Source organism: Spermophilus citellus (assembly GCF_964194105.1).
Source record: "Spermophilus citellus genome assembly, chromosome: 2".
Classification (NCBI taxonomy): Eukaryota; Metazoa; Chordata; class Mammalia; order Rodentia; family Sciuridae; genus Spermophilus; species Spermophilus citellus.
Genome location: NC_138183.1, coordinates 146019935 through 146046371, shown reverse-complemented (window position 1 = coordinate 146046371; position 26437 = coordinate 146019935). Strand labels below are relative to the sequence as shown.

Below are 26437 nucleotides of genomic sequence, written 5' to 3'. Positions count from 1 at the left end.
CCTAGTCCAAGAACCAGGTGGGGTTGGTGAGAGTACATGACAAAGGAGGGAGGCTGTCTGAAAATCCTTCCTGGAGGAGATGATGCTGAGCTAACAGACTGAGTATCAGGCCGACCAAGAAAGGAAATGAGTAGAGGACTTGGAGAGCCAGACAGGGAATAGGGACTGAGGTGGTAAAGGAGTCAGATCAGGTCAGTATTGCTAACCTATGCAATCTGATTGTTTTCTGACTTGTTTTTGTCATTCTTCTTTGTATTTTGGTTAGTTCAGGTTCAGGCTGACAGCTGAATTCTGAACAGATAATATATTCGAAAGCACTCTGCAAATCCCAGGAAGTGCTATTCATATGTAAATTGACTATTATTACCATAACATCTACTGGAAACAATGCACTTTATAGCTTTATTTTGCTTGTATGCACTCTATGATCCTCAAGAATTCTGAAGAATAGAGTATTACTGCATTGCTTATTAAACCATTGTCTCTCAGCTTCAAAAACACTCATACATTTCAATAAGGAAGCCAGGGCAATCCCTGCACATCTCATTTCTCCTAGGCCAGACCCCTCTTTTTCACTGGGCCAGTAGAGGGCAGTATAGGGAGAGGTCAAGGCTCAAGGCAGGGAGGAAAGGGATTGCTCCTTCCCTTGCTTCCTGTTCCCCTTTAGTGGCCTTGACGAGGTTTCTTTACCCCAGCAGCTCAGTTTGTTTCAGTATCAGCAATTGATTCCAATTTTCATTATAGTCCCCAATCCAGCTTCATAGGCCTTTTCAAAGGCACCCACTAGCTTAGGATGCATCCTCCTGAGAGGCATGAACCCAAAAGTGTTAATAATTCCAGGTTCATCCTGTGTTCCTCCAGCCACAGGGGTGGAAGCTGTTTCCGGTAGTTACTACACCAGGCTAGTTGTATTCCCTTTTTAGCTTTAAATCTTCATACTAAATTATTTCTGTTAAAATATCTGGCATGGATTTCTGTCCTCTGATGGACCCTGCTTATTATTCCAGCCTTTAGTCATTTCAAATAATAATTAGAACAGCCACACAGAGGTGGGAGAGAGGCAAATCAAGCTCTGGGTTTTCAGTGTTCTGTGTGTGGACTAGTCTCTGACAGTAGCTGCCAGATTAGTAGACTCCTGAACCATGTAAGAATCACTCATTTTCAGAAAGCCAGAATAAAATACTTTTCTGGATGATGCAGAAAGCATTTGAAGGGTTTGAGAAAACATAGCATCAATTTCCACTGATCAGTGGATGAGAGGGTGGACAAGAATGAATGACTCAACATTGATTCCACAGAATAGTATTCTGGAAGCTGAGGAAGACATCTGTCTCTAAAACTTCTAAACAACAATGAAGGTAGTAAAAATATATCTGCAGTAGCATTCACACTTAGGTGAGGGAGAGCGCTTCTTGATTCTTAGTCTCTTCAGATAGTGAGATAGGAGAAGTTAAGGAGAAACAGGTTCTATAGTTGGTAAGGGATTTGACAGATACTGCATAAGTTTTAACTATGCTTTAAAATAGGCTTTCATTCTGGAAGCTTGAAATATGATTACTGAATTTTACTTCAAGAATAATACACACACACACACACATACACACTTCTAGGCTTTATCTCTGGATTGTATCCCTTTCTTTCCCTAGTTTTATGTGAATGTAATGCAGTGTTAACAAAGGCATTTCTTGTGTGCACATATATATTTAATATATGCACTATCTGAATTAAGTATGCCATACTTTAAACTTAATAAATTTAATTTATCATTATTATTATTATTATTAGTAGTAGTAGTAGTAGTAGTAGTAGTAGTAATGCTGGTGGTGGTGGTGTATATTTTTGCAGTGCTGGGGATTGGACCCAGGGCCTTACACATGCTAGGTAAAGCTCTGCTACTTAGCTACAGCCCAGGAAGTTTAAATATACTTCTAAATGGATAAATTAGGGGAGTATTAGATGGGATATCTGGTTTGGAAACCAATATTAGTGGAATATTGTTTGTAATGCATTATTTTTATGTTAAAACAGGATCACTACATAGCTCGTAACTTGTACATAGTCTTATTCTTTCAGTAAACAGTTGTGGAGTGATTATCATGTTCTAGGTGCTGGGGCTTTACAGTGTGTACAAAGAGACAAAGTGTCTTCCTCAGGGAGTTTGCATTCTAGTGTGGATTGTGACAGTAAAAACAAATAAATTGTATAAGTAAGAGCTTGTGGAGAAAAATAAAGCTGGGAAGGGAAAAAAAAACATTCTGGAAACTGCCATGAGAGACAATTTCTTTGGCTTAGGAACTGTTTGCATGTTTGCCATTGCTAGAATGACAATCTATATAACATACAGGGCAGAATAACACCAATACTTTCAGCTATTTCACTTTTATTTCTTCAAAAAACGTTGAGGTCCAACCATCCACTGGTAAGACGTTTCATACTGTCAAAAAAGTTTTTTAAAAAATTCAACTCTAATTTTAAAAAGCAGAATAAAAATGGCTTTTATAATAAAACCTTTTTTTAAATAAAACTGGGTAGTAAGGACATTTTCCAATTCTTTATGCTTTCTATTATTGAGGTGGCAAATGTATTAAAGCATCGTTGCCTCTTTGAAGACTGTTCCTCAAATCTACTTGTGATTTTAATGCTATTTTAATAAGAATATAATTTCCTACATTCCTTTTCTTTACTTTTCTTTGAAACCTTTTTTGATATAGTGAAAAATTCTGCACCTATACAAATGTCCATCTTAATGAAGTGTTATAAAATGAACATCTATGTAACCACCATCAAGGTCAGGAAATACAATCTTTTTTTAAAAAAAAAAATCAGTTTTTAGTTGTACACAATGCCTTTATTTTATTTATTTTTACGTGGTGCTGAGGATAGAACCCAGGGCCTCACACTGCTAGGTGACTGCTGTACCACTGAGCCACAACTCCAACCCAGGAAATGCCATCTTGAAAGTACTCTTTCCTGTGGTCCTCACCTTACCTGCCACAATCCTAATTTTATGGGAATCCCTACTTGGCTTTTTTCCTCCCATAGTTTTCTCCACTGGTGGGATCTATAAACATAGTACAGTTTGATTTAGCCTGCCTTTAATTTTCATATAAAAATAATCAGAATATATTTTTTCTGAGTTTTAATTATTGTTCAATATTCAATTTTTAAGATACCTCCATGTTGTTACACATTTCAATCTTCGTTCTTTGTTGCTATATTTCATTCCTTTTCACTACTACATTGTATGCCTGTGTATGGAATATTACAATTCAATGAACCATTCTGTTGTTAATGAATGCTTCAGTTTTCTCCAGTTTGGATGCATATCCCAAGACACACTTCTTCAGAGTAAATGCCTGAAAGTGAAATTGCTGGATCCTAAGGTATACATATCCCAGTTAAGGCCAAACTATTTTCCAAAGCGGTTGTGCCAGTTCATATTTCCCCCAGCAATAAATGGGGGTTCTGTGTCTTATGCCATCCTTAATTAACACCTGGCACTCAAACTTTTTAACTTATGTCTGTCTGGTGAGTTCTGTCTCCGGTATAATTTTAAATTTGCCTCTTCAGATTATTAATGAATTAAGCACCCTTTCCAATAAACAGCAGGTATTTATTGGTTGTCTGTTTCTCTCTCTTTTTTCTTCTTTTCTTTAAATATCCATTGCAGTCACTGACTCATTCATTAATGGGGGTCCTTTTCTTCCCGGTTGGTCGGAGTTCTTCGGGTGTCCCGACGGTTTCATTTGCAGCACTGCCTCCTTTCCTTTGCCCTGCAGCACTGGAAGGTCAGGGTGGCGGGACCACAGCTCCTCAACCCGCAGCCCGGGTCGCGGCCGTTTGCAGCCACTCCCGCCCGGGGCAGGGCGGCAGCTGCGTTCGGGAGCGCGCGGCGCGGGCGGGCGGGCTGTGTTGGCCGCGGTCTCCAGGCAGCGCGGCGGGCGGGGGCCGGAGCCCCGCGGGAGCCGCCAGCGGCGGCGCGGAAGATGCGGGGCCCGAGGTCGCGGCCACCGAGGAGCGCCCGGCCGACGACGGGCGGCTGCCTCCTGGAGCGAGGTGGGCGGCGCGCCGGGGAGGGGAGGGGAGGGACAGGCTGGCGGGGGAGGGCTGCAGGAAGGCACCGAGCGACCTGGGTGCGGGCGGGCGAACCCAGGCCGGCGCGAGGAGCCTCGGGGCCTGGGGACCAGGAACCAAAGACCAGGGGGTCACAACACGGAGAGGCTCCCCGCAGCCTGTCCTCGGCCAGTGGAGGCCGGCCAGGGCACCTGACCTTCAAACGCCCCCTGTGGCGTTTTTTGGTCGTGTTCCCCAGAAACAGACACAGGGAGAAAATCCAAACTTCCCTTCTGGGCTGCTTCCAGGCCTGCCCCAGACTGGGACAACTTTTTCTTTGTCATTCATCTGTAGAAGGAAATTAGTGTGTCCTAGAACTAGTGGACTAGACCCAGGCTGTGAAGGAACCCCTGGGCAGCTGGCATTTCTTAGTCCCTGGATACCAGGGCATATGTCCCCCTATTTCTGGTTTACTTGGAGGAATTTTGACTGGCCGGTCAGCCTCTCTTGGTAAGAAATTTTAGTGGTTTTTCACTTCGTGGTATTAGAGAGCCACATTCAATTAAATGTCAAACGCCCACTTATTGATTTGTTCAAGTTGTGAGCTTTTCCTTTTGTAAGCTTTTCCCGTGTTTTTGTAAGATCAGGTCTCCAGAACACCCAGCTTTTGTTAGTTTATTACTGTTAATGACAAGAAATCCTGGCCTCTCACTTAAGAATAGAAAGAACTGAATTATTTTATGAAAGCACAATTTAAAATTGAACTATAATGATTATTTTAAGCTTGTTCTTTGAGGTCCCAATACTGTGATCTTAACTTCTACAGTAAAACCAATGTTTTTAAAACAAACTTTTAAATACATTAGTATCTGCTGGATTTGCTGCTTTTTACAAACACCCTACAAAGCAACGATCTGCCTATCATTATTAAAATAATATGGCAGAATTAACTATATATTTTTAAAGTAAGAGACTATATAGCAAACTAGTTTATACAATTAGGCAATGATGTTAGTCTACCAACAGGGGGAACTTTGAGTTAAATAGAAAATTACTTCACGCGTATTTAAATATGAACATTATCTTTTGTCTGTTATGTTTGTTAAAGACACTTTCCTCCAAGGAGTTGCTGTTCCATGGAAGCCTTAGCAACAAAGTCAACATAATAAGTAACCCTAGAATAGGAATAAGGTGGATAAGGTTATGTTATTTAATTAAAATTAGGATTTGCCAGAAGAACATAAGCAAGACAATAAAATAAATTTTACAGTAATCTCTAGTGGTGAAGATTTTTATTATGTGACTTACAGGAAAAAAAAATGGCATAAAGGCAGTAAGATACAAGATCAACCAAAATAGAAATGCTAGATAAAGATGAAAGGAAGCACAATCCAAAAACATCATCTCCTTTCAATCCTATATGAACTCAAAGCACCCTTTCCATAAACCATCTCATGGGTCACATAAGAGCCCTCTGAGACAGTGAGGGTTCACTTGGAATCACACTCTAGGCAAGCTGGATGGGACTCCAACTAATTCCTAGCAGTCATTCAGTTCAGTCTCCCACCCACCCAACTGTCATCCCCAGGATAGCATTCCTTTCATATCGGTGACTTCCAGTCTCTGCTTGTTGGCTCAGTGGAAGGATCAGCAAGGCTCCCAAATATTTTGTTGAATAGTTTTTTTATTATTATTATTATTATTATTATTATTATTATTATTATTATATTGTTTAATACTGAGCTGAGTTTGATGCTTATAAGCACCTAAATTATTTATTTCTCTCTAGTGGCAGCCAGGATATCAAATGGTCTTTTCCAAATGATGTAGCTGGCCAAAATAGATCTAGGAACAAAACCATCCCTCCAACTATGGAAACCATACTTTTCTTTCTCCTTTCTGTATTTTCCAAAAGGTAGACTCTGAACCTATTTTACTCTACCCATGAATACTGCTGAACAGGATAAGTTGATGCCTGGACCATTTGAAAGAAGGTACTATCCATAATGAAATAAAGTACCATCAAGGTACTGTCCATAATTAACTATTGGCTTTGTGCTGGCTTGTCTGTAGCAAGCCCTTGGAAGCTGGAAAAGGGAATCTGCTTTTAAGCAACCATTTGATTTCCCCAGTGAAACAGCATTCGATTACTTGGGCTGTTTATGAGCTCTAAATCAGATGTTTTTGTAAGAGAGGAAACACAATTGTTTTTCCAATAGCTATTGCTACATACAAAAGCCTGCAGATAATATAACAAGGTTCTCTTACTTGTTGAAATTTTTTATAAATATTGACATTAAGGAGTTTTCAGTAGTCATAGAGTAACATAAATATAAATTTTTTAGGTAATGATTTTGCAAACCAGAACTTACCAGCCAACTGTTCCTATCAAGACTATCTCCTGTTGACTTCTTAATTTTTCAAAATGAATAAGAGTAAACTAATTCCCAAGCTTTCCATTCAATCTCCTGTCGGTCATACCAACTTAAATGTCCAGTCCTCAAACCCACTCCGTAAGAAAGAAGACTTAAATCTGATTTCAGAAGACTCCTTGGAATCAGATTCAGAAAGCCTCACTCAAGAGTTCGAGTCCCAGTCTGAACTTGAGGACCAAATCCAGGATGTAGATGTGGAGCCTGACAGCCTAGAGGGCAGTCCTCAGAGGGAAAGCTTGAGTGAAACAGAAGAGGAAGCAAGCAGAAAAGTAGCTCAGATGACCATCCAAGGAGACCTCCCGGTCCAGGATAATGACGTGAATAACAGGTAAGGAGTTGGCTTGTATATAGTCATAAATAATCCTGTACCAGTAAGGACAGGCTCACCTGGCACACACCTTGTGATGTATGTGAGACAGGTCTCTAAGCAGCTAAGGACAGCATGGCTCCTTGGTTTTTGTCACATTGATTTCTTTTTTAAATTAAAACAATGGGTATTTTAAAAGGGCATTTGCATTTCTTATATTCCTTATTTTTTATCCATATTCCAATTGTCTCCATTGCTATGACCTCACCTTAGAGAAATCCTGGTATAAAAAAAGTATGTATGTGAAGTCTAATGGTCTTAATTTGGTCTAAGTGTGCTGTTTAGTGTCACATTTGAAGTAAGCTTACTTAATTTCTACAACCCGCTTGTTCTCATCTGTTAATTGATCTAGACTGCTTGTCTCACAGGATTGCTATGAATGTCAATAAAATACAAGTAATTGGTGGTAGAATCCTATCTTGCCCCTTTTTTCATAGCTAATAGAGGCTGATCTCCTGGGGTCTGAATGATCACATACAGATTTCATCTAATAACCAGTACTTATGGGTTTTAACTATGTGCTATGAGCTACTAAAAAATGTAAGGGAATAAAAATAATCCATTTTTAATGAAGCTGTAAATTATATGATTACAGCTTCATTACAGAAGAAGTTATTAAGAAGGGAGTTTTACCCATTTGATTCAAATGTATGATATGTCAAGATCATTGTATTGTCATGTGCAACTAATAAAAAAAATGAAAAAAAAATAAGGAGTTTTAGTGTGGTGGACAAGTTCATAGAATATAAAGCAGACCACTTAGGTTCAAATACTGGTTCTGCCACTTACTAGCTATACAGTGTTGGTCAAGTCCATTTAATGCTTTTGTGCCTCAGTTTCCTCATCAGTAAAAAGGGCATAATAACAATAGTTGCAGAGTTATGAAGCTAAAATAATATATGCAAAGTGTTGAGAACAGTGAATAGCTCTTTGTAAATCATATTACATTGATTTTTTTAAAATTTTTTTTAGTTATCAATGGACCTTTATTTTAAATATGTGGTGCTGAGAATTGAACCCAGTGCCTCACACATGCTAGGCAAGCACTTTACCACTGAACCACAACTCCAGGCCTATATTGATTTTGTTTTTAAATGATGTGTCAAATATGTTAAGTAAAGTTGATTAAAAGGTCTAGAACTTGGGCATCATTTTGAAATCAAGATTTGGATAGAAGTTCACAATTGGAATGACATGTTTGTGGCACATTAGGGAGTCTATGGGGGTTACACCTAATTTGCATGGGAAAATTGTTTGAGTAGGAATCTGAAAATAGGGGCTTTAAAAAGCATCTCTAACTGCAAGACAAATTTACATGTCATTGAGCGTAACTACTCCACACCAGAGAACTCAAAGGATTTGTCCTAGGGATACAGTCATGGTAAGGACTCCAGTGGGAGCCAAAATTGGATGCCAGTCCTAAGTCATTTTCTTCCTTTTTTACTTCCCCTCCTCTTCCTTTTACTGGGGATATCAAGTTAAATGAATCTCATATGCATCTTAGGGGATCTCCAGATACACAGGAAGGGAAAAATGATGCCACAGAGGTATTCCAGGATGATTTTGGTGAGACAGAACGCTTGATTGGGACTGGATTGGGTCAGCCAGGAGAAAAGAGGACAGGTTCTTAGGGAGGGCAGTGAGATGAAGCAGTGGTCAAGGCAGTTATTCTACATGCTGCTGCATCTTAAATTAAATAATAAAGACTCAATGGGCAGAGAGACTATCAGAGGGTAATGAGACTGTCACAATAATGATGCCACCTTTTGAAGGCCCATCTGTAGTTTCACTCAGCTCTTCACTGTGACCTTGCAGGGAAGGTGCTGAGAGTGTCATTTTCCAGAGAGGAAAAGTAAGGCCAACGGAGATGAAATAGCTGGTCTAAGGGCATAGTGCTCTAATGGAGGACTTGTTTTGTTACTAATATCAATTTTTGTAATTATGAGAAACTTCTAGCCTCCAGAAAAGTACAGGGGAAAAGATGACGTAACCCTGATTGCCATATTTGTTTAAATTCTTCAAGTCATAAAACATTACAGATAGAGTTTCCTTTACCCCTTCTCAAGTCCATTCCCCTATCTTCCTCCTCAGAGATAACCCAAAATGCATTTATGTGGGTTTGCACTGTTCTTTCAATATTCTATTCATTTCTTTCATAGACAATCTATAATCAATAGATATATTTGTATTGTATTGTATTTTTCTCCCTGTTTGTTCAGTCAGCATCGTTGTCTTAACATTTTATCATTATCTTTTTTAGCTGAGGACTGTGGTCATTCATTTTGAAACTTCTGAATAAGTTTTGCTGTGTGCACATACAACTGACCCTTACCCGTTGAAGAGAATTTAGGTTGTTTTCAGTTTTCTTATTTAACATAATATTCTGTACACATCCTTGTGTCTCTTTGGGTAGATGTGCAAGAATTTCCTCACAGTATCTGCAAGTCTTCAGTCCTCACAGTTACCTAGTCTTTCTAACTTTTGCCACTCTGACAGGTTATAAAATTCTTTTTATAGATTTCAGCTACTTTTCCTGATGACTTGTCAGCATGTTTTTAGCCAAAAGAGATCAATTTAGACACTCTTCGGCATCGGTTTATTTCATTCAACTAAATGTTATAAGTATTGAGTATTTTCCTATATTTGTAGATGTAATTTATATGTAATTTTTTCATGCTACTCAGTATTTCAGTATCTAGAGGTGCCATGGTATAATTATATGATCATACATGGGACATGGGATGTTCTCAGGTTTTTTTTTTTTTTTTTTTTTGTACCAGGGATTGAACTCAGGGGCACCAACCACTGAGCCACATCCCCAACCCTATTTTATATTTTATTTAGAGACAGGGTCTCACTGGGGTGCTAAGCGCTTTGCCATCGCTGAGGCTGGCTTTGAACTATCTCAGTCTCCCAAGACACTGGGATTACAGGTGTGTGCCACCGTGCCCAGCTCAGGGTTTTGGTATTTTTTAAACAATATTTTAATTGAAAGGTATATGAATAATTGATAGAGCTTGATTCAGCTTAGATATGGATATTAGGAACAAGAGAAGTCAGAGTAAATTTAATAACAATAGCTGGCATTTCAGAATGCTAAACATAAGCCCATCACTGTGCAAAACTCTTTACATGTATTACCTCATTTAAATCCTATGGCAGCCCTGATAGGTAGATACTGTAATGATCACACCTTGAGGTTGTAAATGAGTGTCAAGAAGTTATATTATACCCATCCATGCATTTAGTGAGTATTGGAGCAGAAAGCTGAGGCATTCTCACTCGGTCCTAAGCCATGTTTTTATCATGGCTCTAAACTAAGACATTCAGAGTCTCTTAGATAGTAAATGGTATAGTTTTATTTACAGAAATGAGGGCATCAGAAAGGAAAAATCTTTTGCCTTGTACAAAGTGTCCTTGTCTGTACTTTTAAGATAAAAAACAAACAAACAAACAAAAAGGCAAGAATCCATTAAGTGACCTTCTTCTCTCCCAATTTTTCAGTTTTTCCTTCTTTTTTTCTGATGCTGAGGGACCTTACTTTAACCCTGTTTTCTTTTTTTTTTTTAACCAAAAGGCAATTTAAATACTACTTAATATATTTTAAGTAATAAGGAATAATGCTTACAAAAAAATCAAAATTATGGTTATATTTTTAGTATTTTGATTTAGAGTTCCTTAAACAAAATGCTGTTTTGCTCAGATTGACTTGCCTTGGAAATGGTGAGTGATAGACTATAACCTTGGGGCATAATTACAAATGAGTTATAACTCTGTAATTGTCAGAACATAGTTCATTCATTGAACATATGAGGACCAATTTCACAATGTAAAGGAAAACAGACCTGAGGCAGTTGAGTAAATAATACTTCAAAAATGTTACTCAGGGACACTTTAGTTATTGATTCCTCTCTCTGCCTCACATTAGTCTTAGAAATCTTTCCTAGATGTATTTTTGCTCATATTTGAGTTCACAACATACACAATTTGAAATTCAAGTAGACTTCATTTCTATAAGGTAGGTGGCATTCTGGGAATTGTAGTTCAAAAAATTAGTCAAAGCCTTGCCTTAAACCAAAGCAAATCTCTTTTTTCTTCTTGCTTTTATAATGAATAATTTTAAAAGCTGCCTGGCAAATCACTTAGCCCTACCCTTGTGTTTTGATGTTACTAGAATCTTCTCAAAGCAATTACTCTCTTGTATCTCACCAATGTCAAGCATAGTTCAGTGTATATGGATTAGAGAAAACCTTTTACTTAATAGAAATTGGAGCAATATTGACTGTAGTGAATGAATCAAGAGTGGAGAGAGGATCTTCATGTGACAGTCCTTAAACCCCACTCCAGAACAAGCCTTATGACATTCAGCACTCATGAAGAAAGAGATCAATGTAATGCCTAGAGCATTAGAAATAACATCTTAAGTCAGGGAGCTTTCTGAAGTCTTATATTTAAAAAAAAAAAAGTCAGAAAACAGCAAGTACCCAGTAAATGTATAAAATAAGGTCTTGCTTACAGTAATACTTACTACTATTTATGGAACTATTTAATTTGTATATACTATCTAATTATCTTTTAAAGATCCCCTTAGATAGGCTTTATTTATTTATTTGGTGCCGGGGATTGAACCCAGGGCCTTGTCATGTAAGGTGCATACTCTACCACTGAGCAACCCCCACAGCCCATAAGCATTATCTTTCTCGTTTTGTAGATAAGGCTCTAAGACTTTTTTGTAGGTGTATATAATTGATAAGTGGCATAACTAGACATTGAATTAAACTCTCTCCTAACTCCAAAGCCTAAGCCTTTAATTATGAATATCTGACTAGATAATAATGGATTGAGCTGATGAAGGATTCTGCCTTAATATCTAGCAAAAATTAAAGAGAGAACAATTCCAGTACAGAATAAACTGAGGCCAGAGTAAATATGAATGTAAATTTTAAATGTTAGTAAAGTAATAAAACTTTTTAAAGAATGCTGTGCCTTCAGAATAAATAAACATTAATTGTATTTTACCTTGGGCAGTGTGTCACAGTAGCCTTATACTTCATCATCTTCTCTGGGAAACAGACTGCTTCTATTCGTTGAGCTCTGCATTTTCCTCTCTCATCACCTGAGAACCACAGCATCCACAAAGGGCTATATCCTGTCTAATAAATCACTTGTGTTAGAAATTAACAGGAGGCAAATAGGCACAATGAAGAATTACTAGTTAAATTGAATATTCCGAATTGTCTGCAAGTTAAAAAGGACCTTTAACTTGCAGTCTGCATCTTCATTGTGTTGTGGTATATAATTTTTCCTCTCCATTGTTTTGATATGTGATGTTTCTGGCTAATAATGTGAGAATCATGAGAAGTACTAAGTGATGAGTTCTGTAGCCTGAAGACCAAAACAGATACTGGTGGATAAAGGAAGACCTGGTGAAAACCAAAACAGGATTCTCATTTTGTCCCAGATTTTTCAAGCTGTTCTATCGAACTCTTTGGAAATATTTAAGCTGAGGCTGGAATACTGTCTATTACCGTTTTAATAGATGTTTTGCAATGATTGGGAGTGTAAAGCAGACATTTAAGGCTGGTTCTAATATTCTAGGACTATAGAGAACATTCAAGAAGCCTCCAGGACTCACTTTCATTCCTGTTGATACCTAGCAACATCCATCATGTTGATTTCTATTGTCTTTAATTTGGTAGATTTTCAGCTTAAGGCATTGGTTGGCCAACCTCCTTCAATACATTACACTGCATACCAGTGTAATGTTCCAGGGGTTTCCACATGGTATTTGGGGAATAGCTACTAGCATTTTAGTTTTTATTTCAGATGATGTGGAAATAGATTTATTAGAGAAGTGAGGTTATAGGTATTATTGTCATAGGTATTAGTTATTTCTATTTTAGTTTTATTCATTTACTCACAAACCATGCTTTAGTTAAGCCCTGATGTGCTTCTCAGAGCAGGCACCGTGCCACCGTGACAGCTGAGCAGTCACAGAAGGAAGTAAAGTGTGTGCGTGGGCATGAATCCTGTCTATTAAAGGCAGAGTCCCCGCCAGAAATGCTAAAGCCATGGTGACTCCTGGGGTTTGTTGCCCTCAGAGACAGCCACGAGTTTCTTTCTTGTTTATTTCAAAACTAGAATGCATTGTCGTGTTAAAATAAGCAAATAGGTCGAAACCTCACAACATGCATTTAAATTTATGTTACCTACAATCCTGCAAGTCTTTTGAAAGATTCAAAGAGATCGTAACCAAGTTACTAAAGGGATAGTTTAATTTATGACCTTTTCTATCTACATTACTTTTCCCTTCCTGAGAAGTTCCCAAATATAGAAAAGTTTGCTTAGTATATTTTAATGTATATAATTTGATTAGTATGGATATCTATGGAACTTCGACTAGTATATTTTACTGTATGGAATGTAAACTAATTTTTCCCCCAATATTTATAACATGTAGTTTTTTGCATGACAGACCCAATCCAACTAATAAAAGGGTGGATTCTTAGAGCATATAGGGCCCATAAAGGTCAGCCTGTTCCCTGTTGTACAAAGGAGAAACCTGAGACCTAGAGGGGTAAGGAGATGCCCTCAAGTTCATATTGCTGGTCACTGACAAAGCAGCACAAGAACTCAGGTCCATTGCTTTTCCCATGATATCACAGCAAAATTCCAGTGCTCTCAGTCTGACATTTAAAATATAAGAAACTCTATCTAAAGGACATATAAGCACCTAGAAATTTTATAAATCTAGGTCTCTACCCTCTTAACCATTGCTTTGGAGAATGAAAGGAACACCGGAGCCTCCATGGAAAATGTCTGCCACTAGCATTGTGGACTCACTGACTGAGAGGAATTGTGTCTCTAAATTCTGTGTCATATAGCATTTCCCTTGTGAAGATGCAGCCTTGGCTTCACGTAACTTAATAGAAAGAGGCACTAGAATTTTACATTGCTATTACTAAAATGTCCTCTTTAGATCATTTATTTTTTTAATTCATAGATTGTCCTTGAATAAAAATTGGTACTAATAAGAACTTGGGATAAATATTTGGTTGATTTTTAGCCACAAATATTTTGTTGAAGAAAAAGGTAGACTTTGGTTGGAATTACAAATTATATAATTACTGTAAACAGAATTCACTAACAATTCAGCCCCTTCACTTTAGTGTGTTTCTGTAGACAGTCTTTGGTCTTTATTTCATAAAACCATCTTTTTTGTTTAAGTCAAAAAGTGCCTTCATTCAGTGAAATTTTTTAGATTGCAAATAACCTACACAAAAACATTTCAGTATATTTGTGGAACCATTTTATTTCCTACTTGGATGTAGCTCAGTAGTAGAGAATTTAGCTGGCCTACTCATACTCATGGCCCTCGGGTTGATCCCCAGCACCACAAAAAGGAAAAAAAAAAACTTACAGACTTGCAAAAGTGAATTTTTAATCTTTTGGATTTATTTCATTCTATTTACTTCAAAGCCATTGATGAGAAGATTAAGATGAGCATAGAATTTGGAAATCCTTGGAAACAATTGTTATTTTTATAGTTTCTTAAAGAAGCATTAAAAACTTTACACTTAAACAAAAATTGAATTTACTGCTCATATGCATAAAAGATTTAATGGCATATAAATTGGGAATAATTGTTCTGTTTAAAAGGATTAAATTAAAACTAAATCAATAATAACATGTGCAGTTTCAATTTAACTGCCTACTTAAAATAAAGTGGCAAATAAATAACAGCTAAATGATTAATAGCAATGCTTTTATTCACCTCCTCAACAGGCAAAATGGCCAGTTATTGAATATTTTATTGTGAGTGCAAAGGATGTTAATTGTACTAGAAACATGCTCTAATTTTAGTAATTTTTTGATTGAATACAAAACTGAATATGAAGCTCTTCATTAAATGGAGTCTTGATTTTATTTTGTTTGAAGTTATCGCAGCGAGTACTCAAATATGGTCCATTAAAGCCAGCAAATATCCTGGCGCATACATGTGAGCCCGCCCCCGCCCCCTTCTCTGCATCCATTTCTAACCAGGCCTCTGAAGAGGAGACCCGGCATCTGTTGTCTGAGCCATAACAAAAGAATTGTGTCCTCATTGTCTGTGTAACCTTTCTACCAAATGAGGAGGAAAGGGGTGCATGTTTTGTGCGTGGATGATTACTGATGAAAGGGTACTTCACACTCATTTTGTCCCAATGTGTTGACCTGGACCACAAAACACAATGGGACTTCTCAGCACACAAGCTCAGTACAATGGGGTTCTTTAGTATCATGTTCTGTTTCAACCATTACATTTGTTTCTGTGAAGCATTATAGCTTTCTGTTCTCATAATTTTGTAAAACATTACCTCCTGTTGTTTCAACATATGTTTTCCATCGAGAAAGGGAGAAGGAGAGGTTTAAGATAGTCATTGCAGGTGTAAACAATGTGGCTAAAGCTTCCATATAAGTCACATGTTCCAATGCTATCCTTGCTTGTACATGTTTTTAGAGTTTCTTTTCCAAAACACTTGTTCAAAAACATGTTATCTCAACCAGGTTTGTTTCCAAACCCTCTGTATTTTCCAGGTTCCGCTTAAAACATTAGTCTTCTTTCTATAGCATGTGATATTGCTTCTATAGCCACTTGAGAAAGGAAATCTATTGAGGTTAGAGACTACAACTTTTTTGAAAATTCTAAAATAATTTAATTCTCCCAGTTTCATCTTCATCACCTTTCAGCAGCTGTCAAAATGTTTTGCCTCATGGAAACACTGACATTTCTCAATCCCAAGTCCTAAATTATGATTCAGACATTCTCCACAGTGCCTAAGTCACAACTAAAAAAATGGATTTTTAAAGATGGGTGTTAATTTTTTCAGGCTACTAGAGTAACACTTATAGCATCACAAGATAGCTTTGTTCCCTGGAAATACCTGAAGCCTTGGGGAGAGAAGGATCCCTGGAGATCCATCAGCAGGAAGCACAGTACACAACAACAAAGCCATGCTATGGTGTCTGAATGTCATGCAGCAAGCAGAGACCCGTAACAGCTCACTGACAGGTGCTTTCATAGCTAGCCCTTACTGACTGTGACTCAGTGCAAACACAGAAGTTAATTAAATAACTTTCCCATGTTCACATAGCAACTGGTGACACCAGGAATTCTGTATAGGCAGCTGATTCTAGGACGCTTGTCCTTTGACACTCTGCTGAACCATTTCTCAGAACCACAATATTCCATGTCATCATTCATAAAAACAAAACGCCATGATCATTGCATGTGATCGAGGAAAGTCTTTAGCCATGTCTGTAGACATGATGCCATTTTCTGCTGATACTGGTAAAATATGATGACTAGTCTCAGTATATTAATTTTGGTGTAACTGCAGATGAGAAAATCAGAAATCCATTTCCTTCAACTGTTGAAAGTTACTGTTAGTCAGCTTTCTATCACTGTGACAAAATACCTGACATAAACAACTTATAAGAAGGAAAGATTTATTGTGATTCATACTTTTAGAGGCTTCATTTCAGTCATTTGGCCCTGTTGCTTTGGCTCTGTGGAGGGACAGTGCCTCATGGCAGGAGCACGCAGTGGAGGATCCCTGTTTATATCATGACAGCCAGGAAGCAGAGAGAGAGACGAAGGAGCAGGGTCCCAATATCCCCTTCTAGAGCACACACCCAGTGACCTAACTTCCTTCCTCTAGGCCACACCTCTTAGAGGTTCCACCACCTTCCAATAATGTCATGGGCTGGCAACCAAGCCTTCACCCTGTGGGCCTTTGAGAGACACTTTAAATTCACACTATGGCAATTACTTATTGAAAAAATAGTGGACATTACTCAGTTATTGATTCTCTTGTCAGTCTATCATAGAATTATAGAACAATGGATTTGGAATGGACTTGAGATATCATCTAGCAATTGAATCTGGAAATAGGAGGTTAACATTTTCAGTGATAAACAAGGTTATTTCCTCCTATTTGATTTTTATTTATTATTATTATTGTTGTTGTTATAGTGCTGCAGATGGAACCCAAGCCCTCATGCATACTAAGCAAATGTTCTACCAGTGAGCTCTGTAGCCAGCCTTGTCTTCCTATTGGAAATACTTACAGCATCCTGTTTAAATCTTTCCTCATTCATTACAGTTGGTGCATAAACCCTGTCCTCCTCACTGAAGGGGAGGATCCATCAGCCTGCTTCTCTTTTATGTACTGCTTTATCTTTTGTGCCTAACATTCTTCCTATACACCGGGAGGTCCTCCACAGATATCTATTACTGGCCTACTGAGCAATTCTCTGACTCACCCAAGGCAGACACTGCACCAAGTTTGCTGTGGCATCCATTGCTACTTAATGGACAAGAGCCAGGAACCCAAGCAGACTGCCAGGGTCTGTATCCTGGCTCTACCACTCCTTTGCTCTGTGGCCTTGGGAGACTTAGAAAAGCTCTATCAGCCTTAGTTTCTTCATCAATTAAATGAGGATAATAATAATAGTACTATACTTCCCTCAAGTTGTTCTAAGGCAAAAATTAGAGATTTACTGCAAGCATTCCTTGAGATCAACATACAATGTAATGTGCTGTCTTTCTACATCCCACTCCCTACTGAGTGGCAGAACAGTGATGCCCAGGGTTGTCACCTTGAGAGGTGGCCATCCTTGTTCTAAGCAGTGAAAACTAGAGGACTGGTGTATACCAGAAACTCAATGCTTTGGTTGTCCAGAAATGTTTTCTAAAATCTCTTCTCTCCAACTAAACTTACAAATCAATTTATGGAGCCCAGATGCTTTCATAGAGTTTGCAAAGTCATTCAATATCCAACCTCTGCTTGACCTTGAACTGTGTTCTTCAGCCTTCCTTCCCAACACCCTCCACTTTATTCATTCAGAAGTTGTTCTTGGAAAACACCAGATTCTCTCTCCCCTCCATTCCTTTTTACATTTGTTCCCCTCAGCTTAGCATATGCTTCTTTAGCCTTAGGTCTCAGCAGTGCCATCGCTTCCTCCTGAAAGTTCTCCCCAATTTCCTGAGACCTGATGGCCCCATGCCTCTCATCAGAGCAGACATCCCTCCACACTGTAAGCTGTTTGTTAGCTTGTCTCTACCCACTCCGGTCTGTGAGTCCAGCACTGTGTCATTTACCTCCATATCCCCCTGGCTTAGCAAGTGCTTAATAAAAGTAAGTATTTACTGAATTCATGAGTTTCCTAATGAATAAAGAGTAGAGTCAAATTCAGTTTTTCCTTTCATTATAGTATGGACATGGGCAAACAGCACATTTCTTTATTAAATTTTTTTTATTTACCTGAAGATAATAGTTGAGCTTTCTTCTGTACCTAAATGACCACAGTTGAGAGCCTCTTTGGAGGTTCTAGCAGGGTTCATATACACCTGACAAAAGAACTGGCCTCCTCTAGTGGGAAGGTCATCCTCTTCAGTGGAGCACATGCATTGGAAGGGCTATACCTGGAGTGGTGAGAAAGGAAGGGGACACCTACTTGGCCAGCCAGTTTGGCCGAATCAACCTTGCCAATCAGTGGAGTGTCAGGTGTTAGAGCCAGATCACCCTCACATCTGCTAAACAGCCACAGACGAACTTTGTGTTCTGCTCAGTGCAAGATAAGTTCTAAAGTCATTCACTAATTTGGCCCAATGCAAGAAGCTCCTGCATGTTTAGATTCTATTTTATTACTATTGGTTTTAAAAAATAAATATGTAATGCTTATTTGTGCTGACTAGAGTATTTTTAGAGATGCAATTATTTATTCTAGAATTCTTATGTCCGTGGCATGGTGCAACATACTGGGGCAGAGACAAGAAAAGGAAGATAACCAATAGGCCCTGCTGCCCTGATCTTCCCCTAGGTGAGGAGACAAGTTTACCAGAAATAAGAACCAACACAGAGCCCTGTAAAAGACACTGTTGATCCTTATGCATTCTTAAGAAATAAACAAAACAAAATGAATATAACTTCTCAGAGATGAAAGAAACTGGCTCCAAGATGACATGAATTGGCAACTGACACATAAGAGGTAGGGGCACATCCAGAACTTGAGCCACCAGTGTCTGGTCCAAGTCCAGTTTGGTCTCTGCTGGACCATGCCATTGTCCGTGTGCCTGTGCCAACTCTTAAATATCCAGGTGACAGGCCAAGCCAGGCCAAGAAACACTGTGAGTTCATAGGGATGGCACCCAGGAGAAACCACCCCTTCAAAGCCTGGGGGCAGGTCATCCTGTAATGCTCAGGACATAGTGGGACACAGTTTGACATCCCATTTCCTGATGAATGGATCATTCCCTCTCAAACATTTTGCTAGAGGACTATTTCAAAAAGTTTTCCATCCTAATATGCAAACCAAAAAATTCAAAGTGACAATTTAGCAAGACATGGGAATTTTGGCTTTTCCTTCAGTTTTTGCTTTCCACCAAATCAAAGTTCACATTAAGAAGAGTAAATTAGTATTAGGGGGACCATTAGTTTGTTTACCCAGCATAAAATTACATCCTCTGTAAACGGGAATATCAAATAGCATAAAAAGCTGGAGTGATTTACATTTTCTTTTTGATTACAGGATTGCATCCACTGTACTCAAGGAAGGAAAATCTCTCCCATTTAGCTTTTGAAGATCAAAGAGGCCATTAAATATGCCATATTACCAGCATTTTTTTTCTTTTTTAGTTAAGACTAGAGGATACTTTACAAATTGAGATTGTCATGGAGAAAAGGGAGGACTTTATTTGGGGTCATCTGCACGCATTAAGAACTAGTTCTTCCCACTGGCAGGACCTTATGCTTAACCTTTCATTCAGATAGGGCCATCCTATAGCATCAAATACACACTGACATATCTATTGAGTTTTGTGGGCACAGACCTGACAAGCAAGAGACTGTGAACCTTTCAGTGAGTCGCATTCTGATTCTAAGCTATGGTGATCTTTCTATAATACATTTGATAAAATCCACAATATGATATGGAAAGCAAAATTACTGAGAAGAAGGATAAACCTACGTAGATATTAAATTGAGATAAATTCTGGCTTTTCTCCCAAAGGGAGGAGGCTAAGACAAATGATGTCTAGGCAACAATTCATATTTCCCTTCCTAGATGAATAGCCAAATGTGTGCATTACCAGCTAAATTATGATTTTATCTTTACTAGCTGAAATACTGGATCATTTTTGTGTATATAAGTGAGTGTTCTCTGAACAATAGTGATTCATTGCTTAATGTGGAAGACTTTTTGTTTTCAGGCATTTAGAATTGTCTTCCATTTTTATTCCATATTTCAATGAAATTGAGTAATTAAGACCTTTTTGTGCTTATGTGTAGTGCATGGTTCTAATCTGAGCCCGAGATACATCTTTAACATATACACAGTAAGAAGGAAATTAGAGGAGAAAGATTGAGATTAATTTCAAATGAAATGATCAACTGAATACAGTGAGTGAATTATCTGGACTAAGGACTTGCCATTTCTTTTCTGCTTTGGGCAGCCAACAACCTATAGAAGACAAATACTCAGACCTCCGCTATGACCCAAATTGGAAGAACAAGAAGGAAGAAGGGCAGTTGTTGAGGGTGGAAGCATTGCCAGAGTCTGCAGCCAGTTCTTCAGAAAATCTGCCCTTGGATCCACTCTACCCTTCCAAGGAGACTTCAATGGAACTCTCAGAGGGAAAAGGCAAACAGAGAAAGAGCTCTCAGAGCGAAACTTCCTTACTTGGAAGTGAATTTTTAAGCCCAAACTATGAGAGTGGTGCCCAACACAAAGAGCCATTTTCAGAGCTAAGCAGTAGTGATATGGAGGAGAAGTCAAGCAAACTCTCTCAATACCTGAAGAGTTCAAGTTCACATAGCGAGGTTTTCCTGCCAGGATCACATGGCCCTCGGAGAAGGAAGTCCAAGCAATATTTTGTGGAAAAAAACAAGCTGACTTTGGGATTACCCTCTCCTAAAACAGACTCATATCTTCAACTTCACAACAGAAAAAGGGGGGAAACTCACCCAGAGCAGGTACGTAGTAGCTACTTAAGCTTCTCTTCTGGAAACACCAAACTGGAATTTGCATTTGTTTTCAGTGGCTGGCTATACCTGCTTTGGGGATGATGAGGTCATTGTACCAACTTGGGAGTTAACAAACCTTCCATACTACATTCTGTATGCTGCCCATGCTCCTAGAGTGAGGGGACTTATTCTGCAGATTCTTAAAAGCAAAACAAAGCCCTCAGTGGTTTATAGACTAGGGGAGTGGTTCTCAGCCTTGGCTTCACATAGGAATCACCTGGAGTACTTTCAAAATACTGAGTCCTAGGCTAACAACTGAAATCCTAATGAAATTCACCTGGACTGTGCTGCTCTAGCACTCCCTAGGTGATCCTAATGTTTAGCTAAGACGGAGAATCACTAGTCAAGAGCAGTGGCTTCCAAATACTAGCATATATCAGAGTCATCTGGGAGACTTGATAAAGCAGATTGCTGCTGTGTCACATAGGATAACCAATGTTGACAACAATTAAGTAAATATTTCAAAATAGATAGTAGAGAGGATTTTGAATGTTTCTGCTATAGTTTGGATCAGAAATGTCCTTCAAAGGCCCCAAATGCTTAGTCTCCAGCTTAGCTTTATTGGGAGAGAGTGGAAACTAGGCGAGGTCTAGTGGGAGGTATCCTGGTAACAAGGGGACATATCCTTTAAAAGAACAGTCCCTGCCCTTTTCTCTTTGTCTCTTTTGCTTCCTGTCTACCATGAGAAGAGCAACTTTGTTCTATCATATGCCCTATGTCATGCTGTGCTTCTCAAAAGCAACAGGGTCGATCAATCGTGGACTGAAACCTCAGAAACTGTGAGCCAAAATAAGTTTGTCTTCATTATAAGTTGATTATCTCAGGTATTTTGTTACAGCAACAGAAAACTAACACTGTTTCCAAAATAAAGAAATGATAAATATCAGAGCGATACCAGTTACCCTTAACTGAATATTACACATCATACCTGTACAAGATCATTAACTTCAGCTTTATTTGTTTTGTTTTGTTTTTACATTTATTTTATTTGTTTATTTTTATGTGGTGCCAGGGATCGAACTCAGTGCCTCATGCATGCTAAGCAAATGCTCTGCCCACTGAGCCAGGCCACAACCCTCAGCTTTATTTGTAACAGCAAAAGATTGGAAGTCATCCAAAGTATCTGTCAATTAGAAAGTAGTTAAGTAACTTATGGTATATCCACACAAAAAAGTATACTCTAGCTGTCAAAAAAAATGATATTATCTTCCATCAACTCTTATAAGTAATTTAACAAGATTTGTTATTAAGAAAAATTCAAGGTGTAGAACAGTGTGTGCAGTATTTTTCCCACATTTTTTTGTCAGTGCATCATAGTTGTACATATTGAGATTTGTTTTACATATTTATACATGCACACAGTATAACAATATAATTTGGCCAATACCACTCTCCAGCATATGTACAATATTTAAAAATTAGAGAAGAAAAATATATGTCTATTTGCTTGACATTTATAACAACTTGTTGAAGACTATATAAGTAGATGGTTAAGTGCAATGGGTCAAGTGGGACTGCCTGGGAACACAGCTTTTCAATTTATAACTTTCAAATCGCTTATTTTTCAACCATATCTATGTGCAAACTTTTAAAAATTAAATAGAAAAATAACAGTAAAAATGGGGAAAGAAGCTTTTACAATACACAATTTTGTAGTAACCCAAATAGCATCACATCCCCTGACTGCATTGGGTCGACCTATCTTGCATTTTTGATTATACACCAGGGCTCCAAACACAACTGCTGACGTTTAAATTCAGTTGTTCCAGTCTTTTTGCTGTTTTTATAGATCTCTTGATTATACACTAAAATGCACTTTGATGCTAATAACTATAATAAAAATGAATAAATAAAATGCACTTTGAATACACGATAATACACAATGTGTGAGGCAAGGAACTGAGATGAAAAGCTACACACACTAGAGGGCACCTGAGCATCATGGTCAGGCAATAACTGCTGGTGAATATTCAGTGCTTGCTTTTATTCATGATTTGTTCAATAGCCAAAAGTTATTTGTCTGAAACTCATTAGTATCTGAGTCAATTTGTGACCTACCATTAAAGGAAATTGTGTTTTGAAAAATGAACTACCCTTCTATCTTGATTCTAATATGACTTTGAAGATGAAGGTGAAATTTAGTATGGGTTTAGAAGAGATGTAAGTGCTTTATGCATGTTATTTGGCTCTTTCCTAGTAATTTCTTGGAAATTACAGATATTTTACAAATGTTAATACAGAAAGGTTATTCAATCACCTATAGTCTTCAAGACAATATAAAGCCATAAATAGAATTTGTTATCCAGATCCACTATCCATTCTGCAGATCAACACACCTTTGTGGCTGTTACTAAGACAGCAGGTCAGTGAGTCATCAAATATTTTCTGAGCACCAGCTATGTGCTAGGTTCTCTTCTCAGTGCTAGGGATGTTACAGAAAATATAGCATGCAACCGTCCTGACAGGAACTTACATTTCAGTCATGTGACATAAGAAACGTGTAATCAAATAATTTCGATTATCGATCACACCTCCAAGGAGCCTGAGTAAACGTTATTTAATAAGCAATGTGTGGAGTATAACCTGGGATAATTATCTAGGTGCTTGGGGAGGGCTTTTCTGTGGACACCTCATTCAAGTTGAGATGTGGAAGGAGGAGAAATGGAAAAGCATGCAAGGTCTGAGAAGAGCTGTGCTTTGCCCCACTGAGGCCATAGGGAGCATTCTCACATAGCGAGCAACCCAACTATGTGGGAATAAAAGTAAAACCAAAACAAAAGTACTGGTTGGCAGGGCTGGGGTTGTGGCTCAGTGGTAAAGCGGTTGCCTAGCATACATGAGGCACTGGGTTTGATTCTCAGCACCATATACAAATATTAAAAAATAAAGATCCATCAACAACTAAAAAATATCTTTTAAAAAAAGTTCTGGTTGGGGTATCAGAAATCAAGGATTAAATTCTAGGTTCTCAGACTGTCCCTTACTAGATATTTGAACAAGAAACTCTATAAACCTGACCTTCCTCATTTATTGCAAGGCATCAGTTTCTTCCTTGGATGACCATTTGAAGAATCTATACACAGCAGACCTTCACTGAATGGAATCTACCTCTACCACTAGGCATTCCTTAGGCATGAGAAAGAAAAAGAACCTATCTAGTGCATAGGACCTTCTAAAAGATAAAGAACCTACCCAGTGCACAGGTCCTTCTAAACAGCTTTTTCTTTTTTCAGGCTACAGAACCTCAAAATAAGAGTTATATATCTTCAAATAGAACAAAGACAAAATGTGCCTTGTGTCCAAAAAAAAAAAAAAAAAAAGTGGAGAGGAGAGATAACATCTGTATTTTCCAGTAGCCCATCCAATGGTGTGACTCCTCAAAAACTGTCCTCAAAGGGGATCTGTCTGGGCACATCTCCCACTTGCTGTGCTATCTCCTGAGGGTCCCCAATCAATCAAATGCTGTCTCATAGATTACAGAACTCTATGATCTCATAGCCAACTAATTGGCATATTTCTTTGCTGATTCCTCAGATACAGTTTCATATATTGATCCTTCATGATAAATCACTTCTGAATAACTTCTATTTATCTAGTGTCTAGTACGTTGGTTTGAAGTATGGTTTTATATCTTAATTCTTTCAACACTTGCCCCTCCCTTCTGGATTCTCCTCTGCCTTCCCAGACCTCATCTTGGGTACGAATCTGATGGTATCTATATACTGCTTAATGTGACTTGCTGTTATCTTCAAGATAAAATTTAAACTCTCAGAGTGGTAAAAAGGCACTTTATGACCCAGCCACACCTACCTTTTTTCTTCTCCTTCCTTCTCTCTCTCTCTCTCTCTCTCTCTCTCTCTCTCTCTCTCGTAGCTTCATGGTTTATTTTTTAAAATCACCCTGTAACTCTTAAGTCATAGTGCTGACTTAACACGTACTTTTTTTTTAACACGTACTTATTGAATCAGTTTTTAGGAAAATAGGATAGAAGCATTATATTCAGGGAATTCTTTTCTTTCCCTTCTGTCTAGGAAAGATATTATATAGTTACTTCGATGTTGCTTTTAAAAAAATAATTCTTGGCTCTTATGAAAGATAACTATGGTTTAGCAAGGAAAATTCACTGGATTCAGAATTCAAGAAACTAGATGTTAGTACTGGTTAGCCTCATCCTTTGTCCCTCCCTCCCTTGCATCCTGTGCTCCAGCCATTCTCTGGTAGCTCACAGTTCCCTGCCTTGTTTCTTGGGAAAACCTTACATTCCTTTTGAGATTCATCTCGAATGTCTCTGCCTTTATGGAGACTTTGAATACCCTCCCTTGCAACTGAGCATCAACCACAGAACCCACAACGCCACACTGCACAGTTTCCTGTGTGCGTTTGTATATCTTTATATGAGCTCCTAAAGTCATGGCCCAGTTGATCTCTGACTCCCCAGAGATTGGCATACAGTAGTCACTATTTAAATAGTTAATGAAGAAATGTAATTTTTAAATACTTCTTCCTTGATTCAAAATTTTTAATGTTTTTAAAATGAAAAAAAAAGACTAACATGTGCTTGTGTTGTTGACTTAACCCTGGAATTTGAAATCAAAAGACCCAATTCAAACCCCATTATTGTTGGAGCCATTTATTACCTTTGGCAAATCACAAAATCTTGCTAAGCCTTATTTTTCTTCATTGACATGAACTTACAAATGTTTGCTTTCTACTACAGATTCAGAATTATTGGGATGATCAAATGAGAAACTGTATATGGAAGCTTTTTACAATCACATAGCCCTACATAAATATAAGTTGCATTTATTATTGAACATTTGGTTTGAATTTACAGTCTCTTACTGGATAAGATTACTACTTAAGTGATATATTACACTTCTTTCCCAATTCATTTTGAATTTAGTAGAACCTTGGGTTGTCCATAAGGCCTTACCTTTATTTAAATTGGGATCATTTTGGGGATTGTATTTGGTTAGAAACATAAAGCTCCTTTTTATAGAAATCTTATTTTGGTAGTGCATTTGAGTTCCACCTCTCCTGTTACACTTGTAAAAAATGATTCTTCTCCAGAGCAGGAACTCTGTAGATGTTTGCAGATTGATAGATTTTCTTATTTTGCCCTGTGTGGCACCACAAGAGCACTTACTTAGGGAAGTATAATTTCAATTGAACTTTATGGTTTTTTTCAATAAAGACATTTCTTAAGGCATCTTTCTTGTGTGTGCTATTCAGCACTTAGTTGCTTAAACTACCAATTTGTATGATCTATAGAGTGACACTTCATTAATTCCACATTACTGAGGAGGGATCCATAAAAAGAAAACTTCCCATGTAACTAAAGCATGCCCTTTTGAAAATTGGAAATTTAACATAATTATTCATTTTTAAGGTTTAATCATTTTTAAGCTTCCAAAGTGTACCTGGTATACCTAATAATTCTGAGCTGTCTTACACAGGGCATATTGCACTGTCCTGTAGTGAAGTCAGAAGCTGTGGTGATGCAAATGATTCTTTGC

General features: G+C 38.1%; 1 protein-coding gene across 3 annotated transcripts in view; it reads left to right on the top strand.

Moving 5' to 3' along the window:
* Nucleotides 1–3802: 3802 nt before the first annotated feature.
* The window catches only part of JHY (junctional cadherin complex regulator), a 65127-nt gene continuing 42492 nt past the window's right edge, over nucleotides 3803–26437 (top strand). For all 3 annotated transcript variants that reach the window (XM_081267949.1, XM_081267948.1, XM_081267950.1), the window contains exons 1-3: nucleotides 3803–4056; nucleotides 6399–6816; nucleotides 20351–20870. In XM_081267949.1, coding sequence (XP_081124075.1) covers nucleotides 6479–6816; nucleotides 20351–20870 — 858 coding nt within the window. In that variant the 5' untranslated portion in view covers nucleotides 3803–4056; nucleotides 6399–6478. The remainder of the gene's footprint in view (nucleotides 4057–6398; nucleotides 6817–20350; nucleotides 20871–26437) is intronic.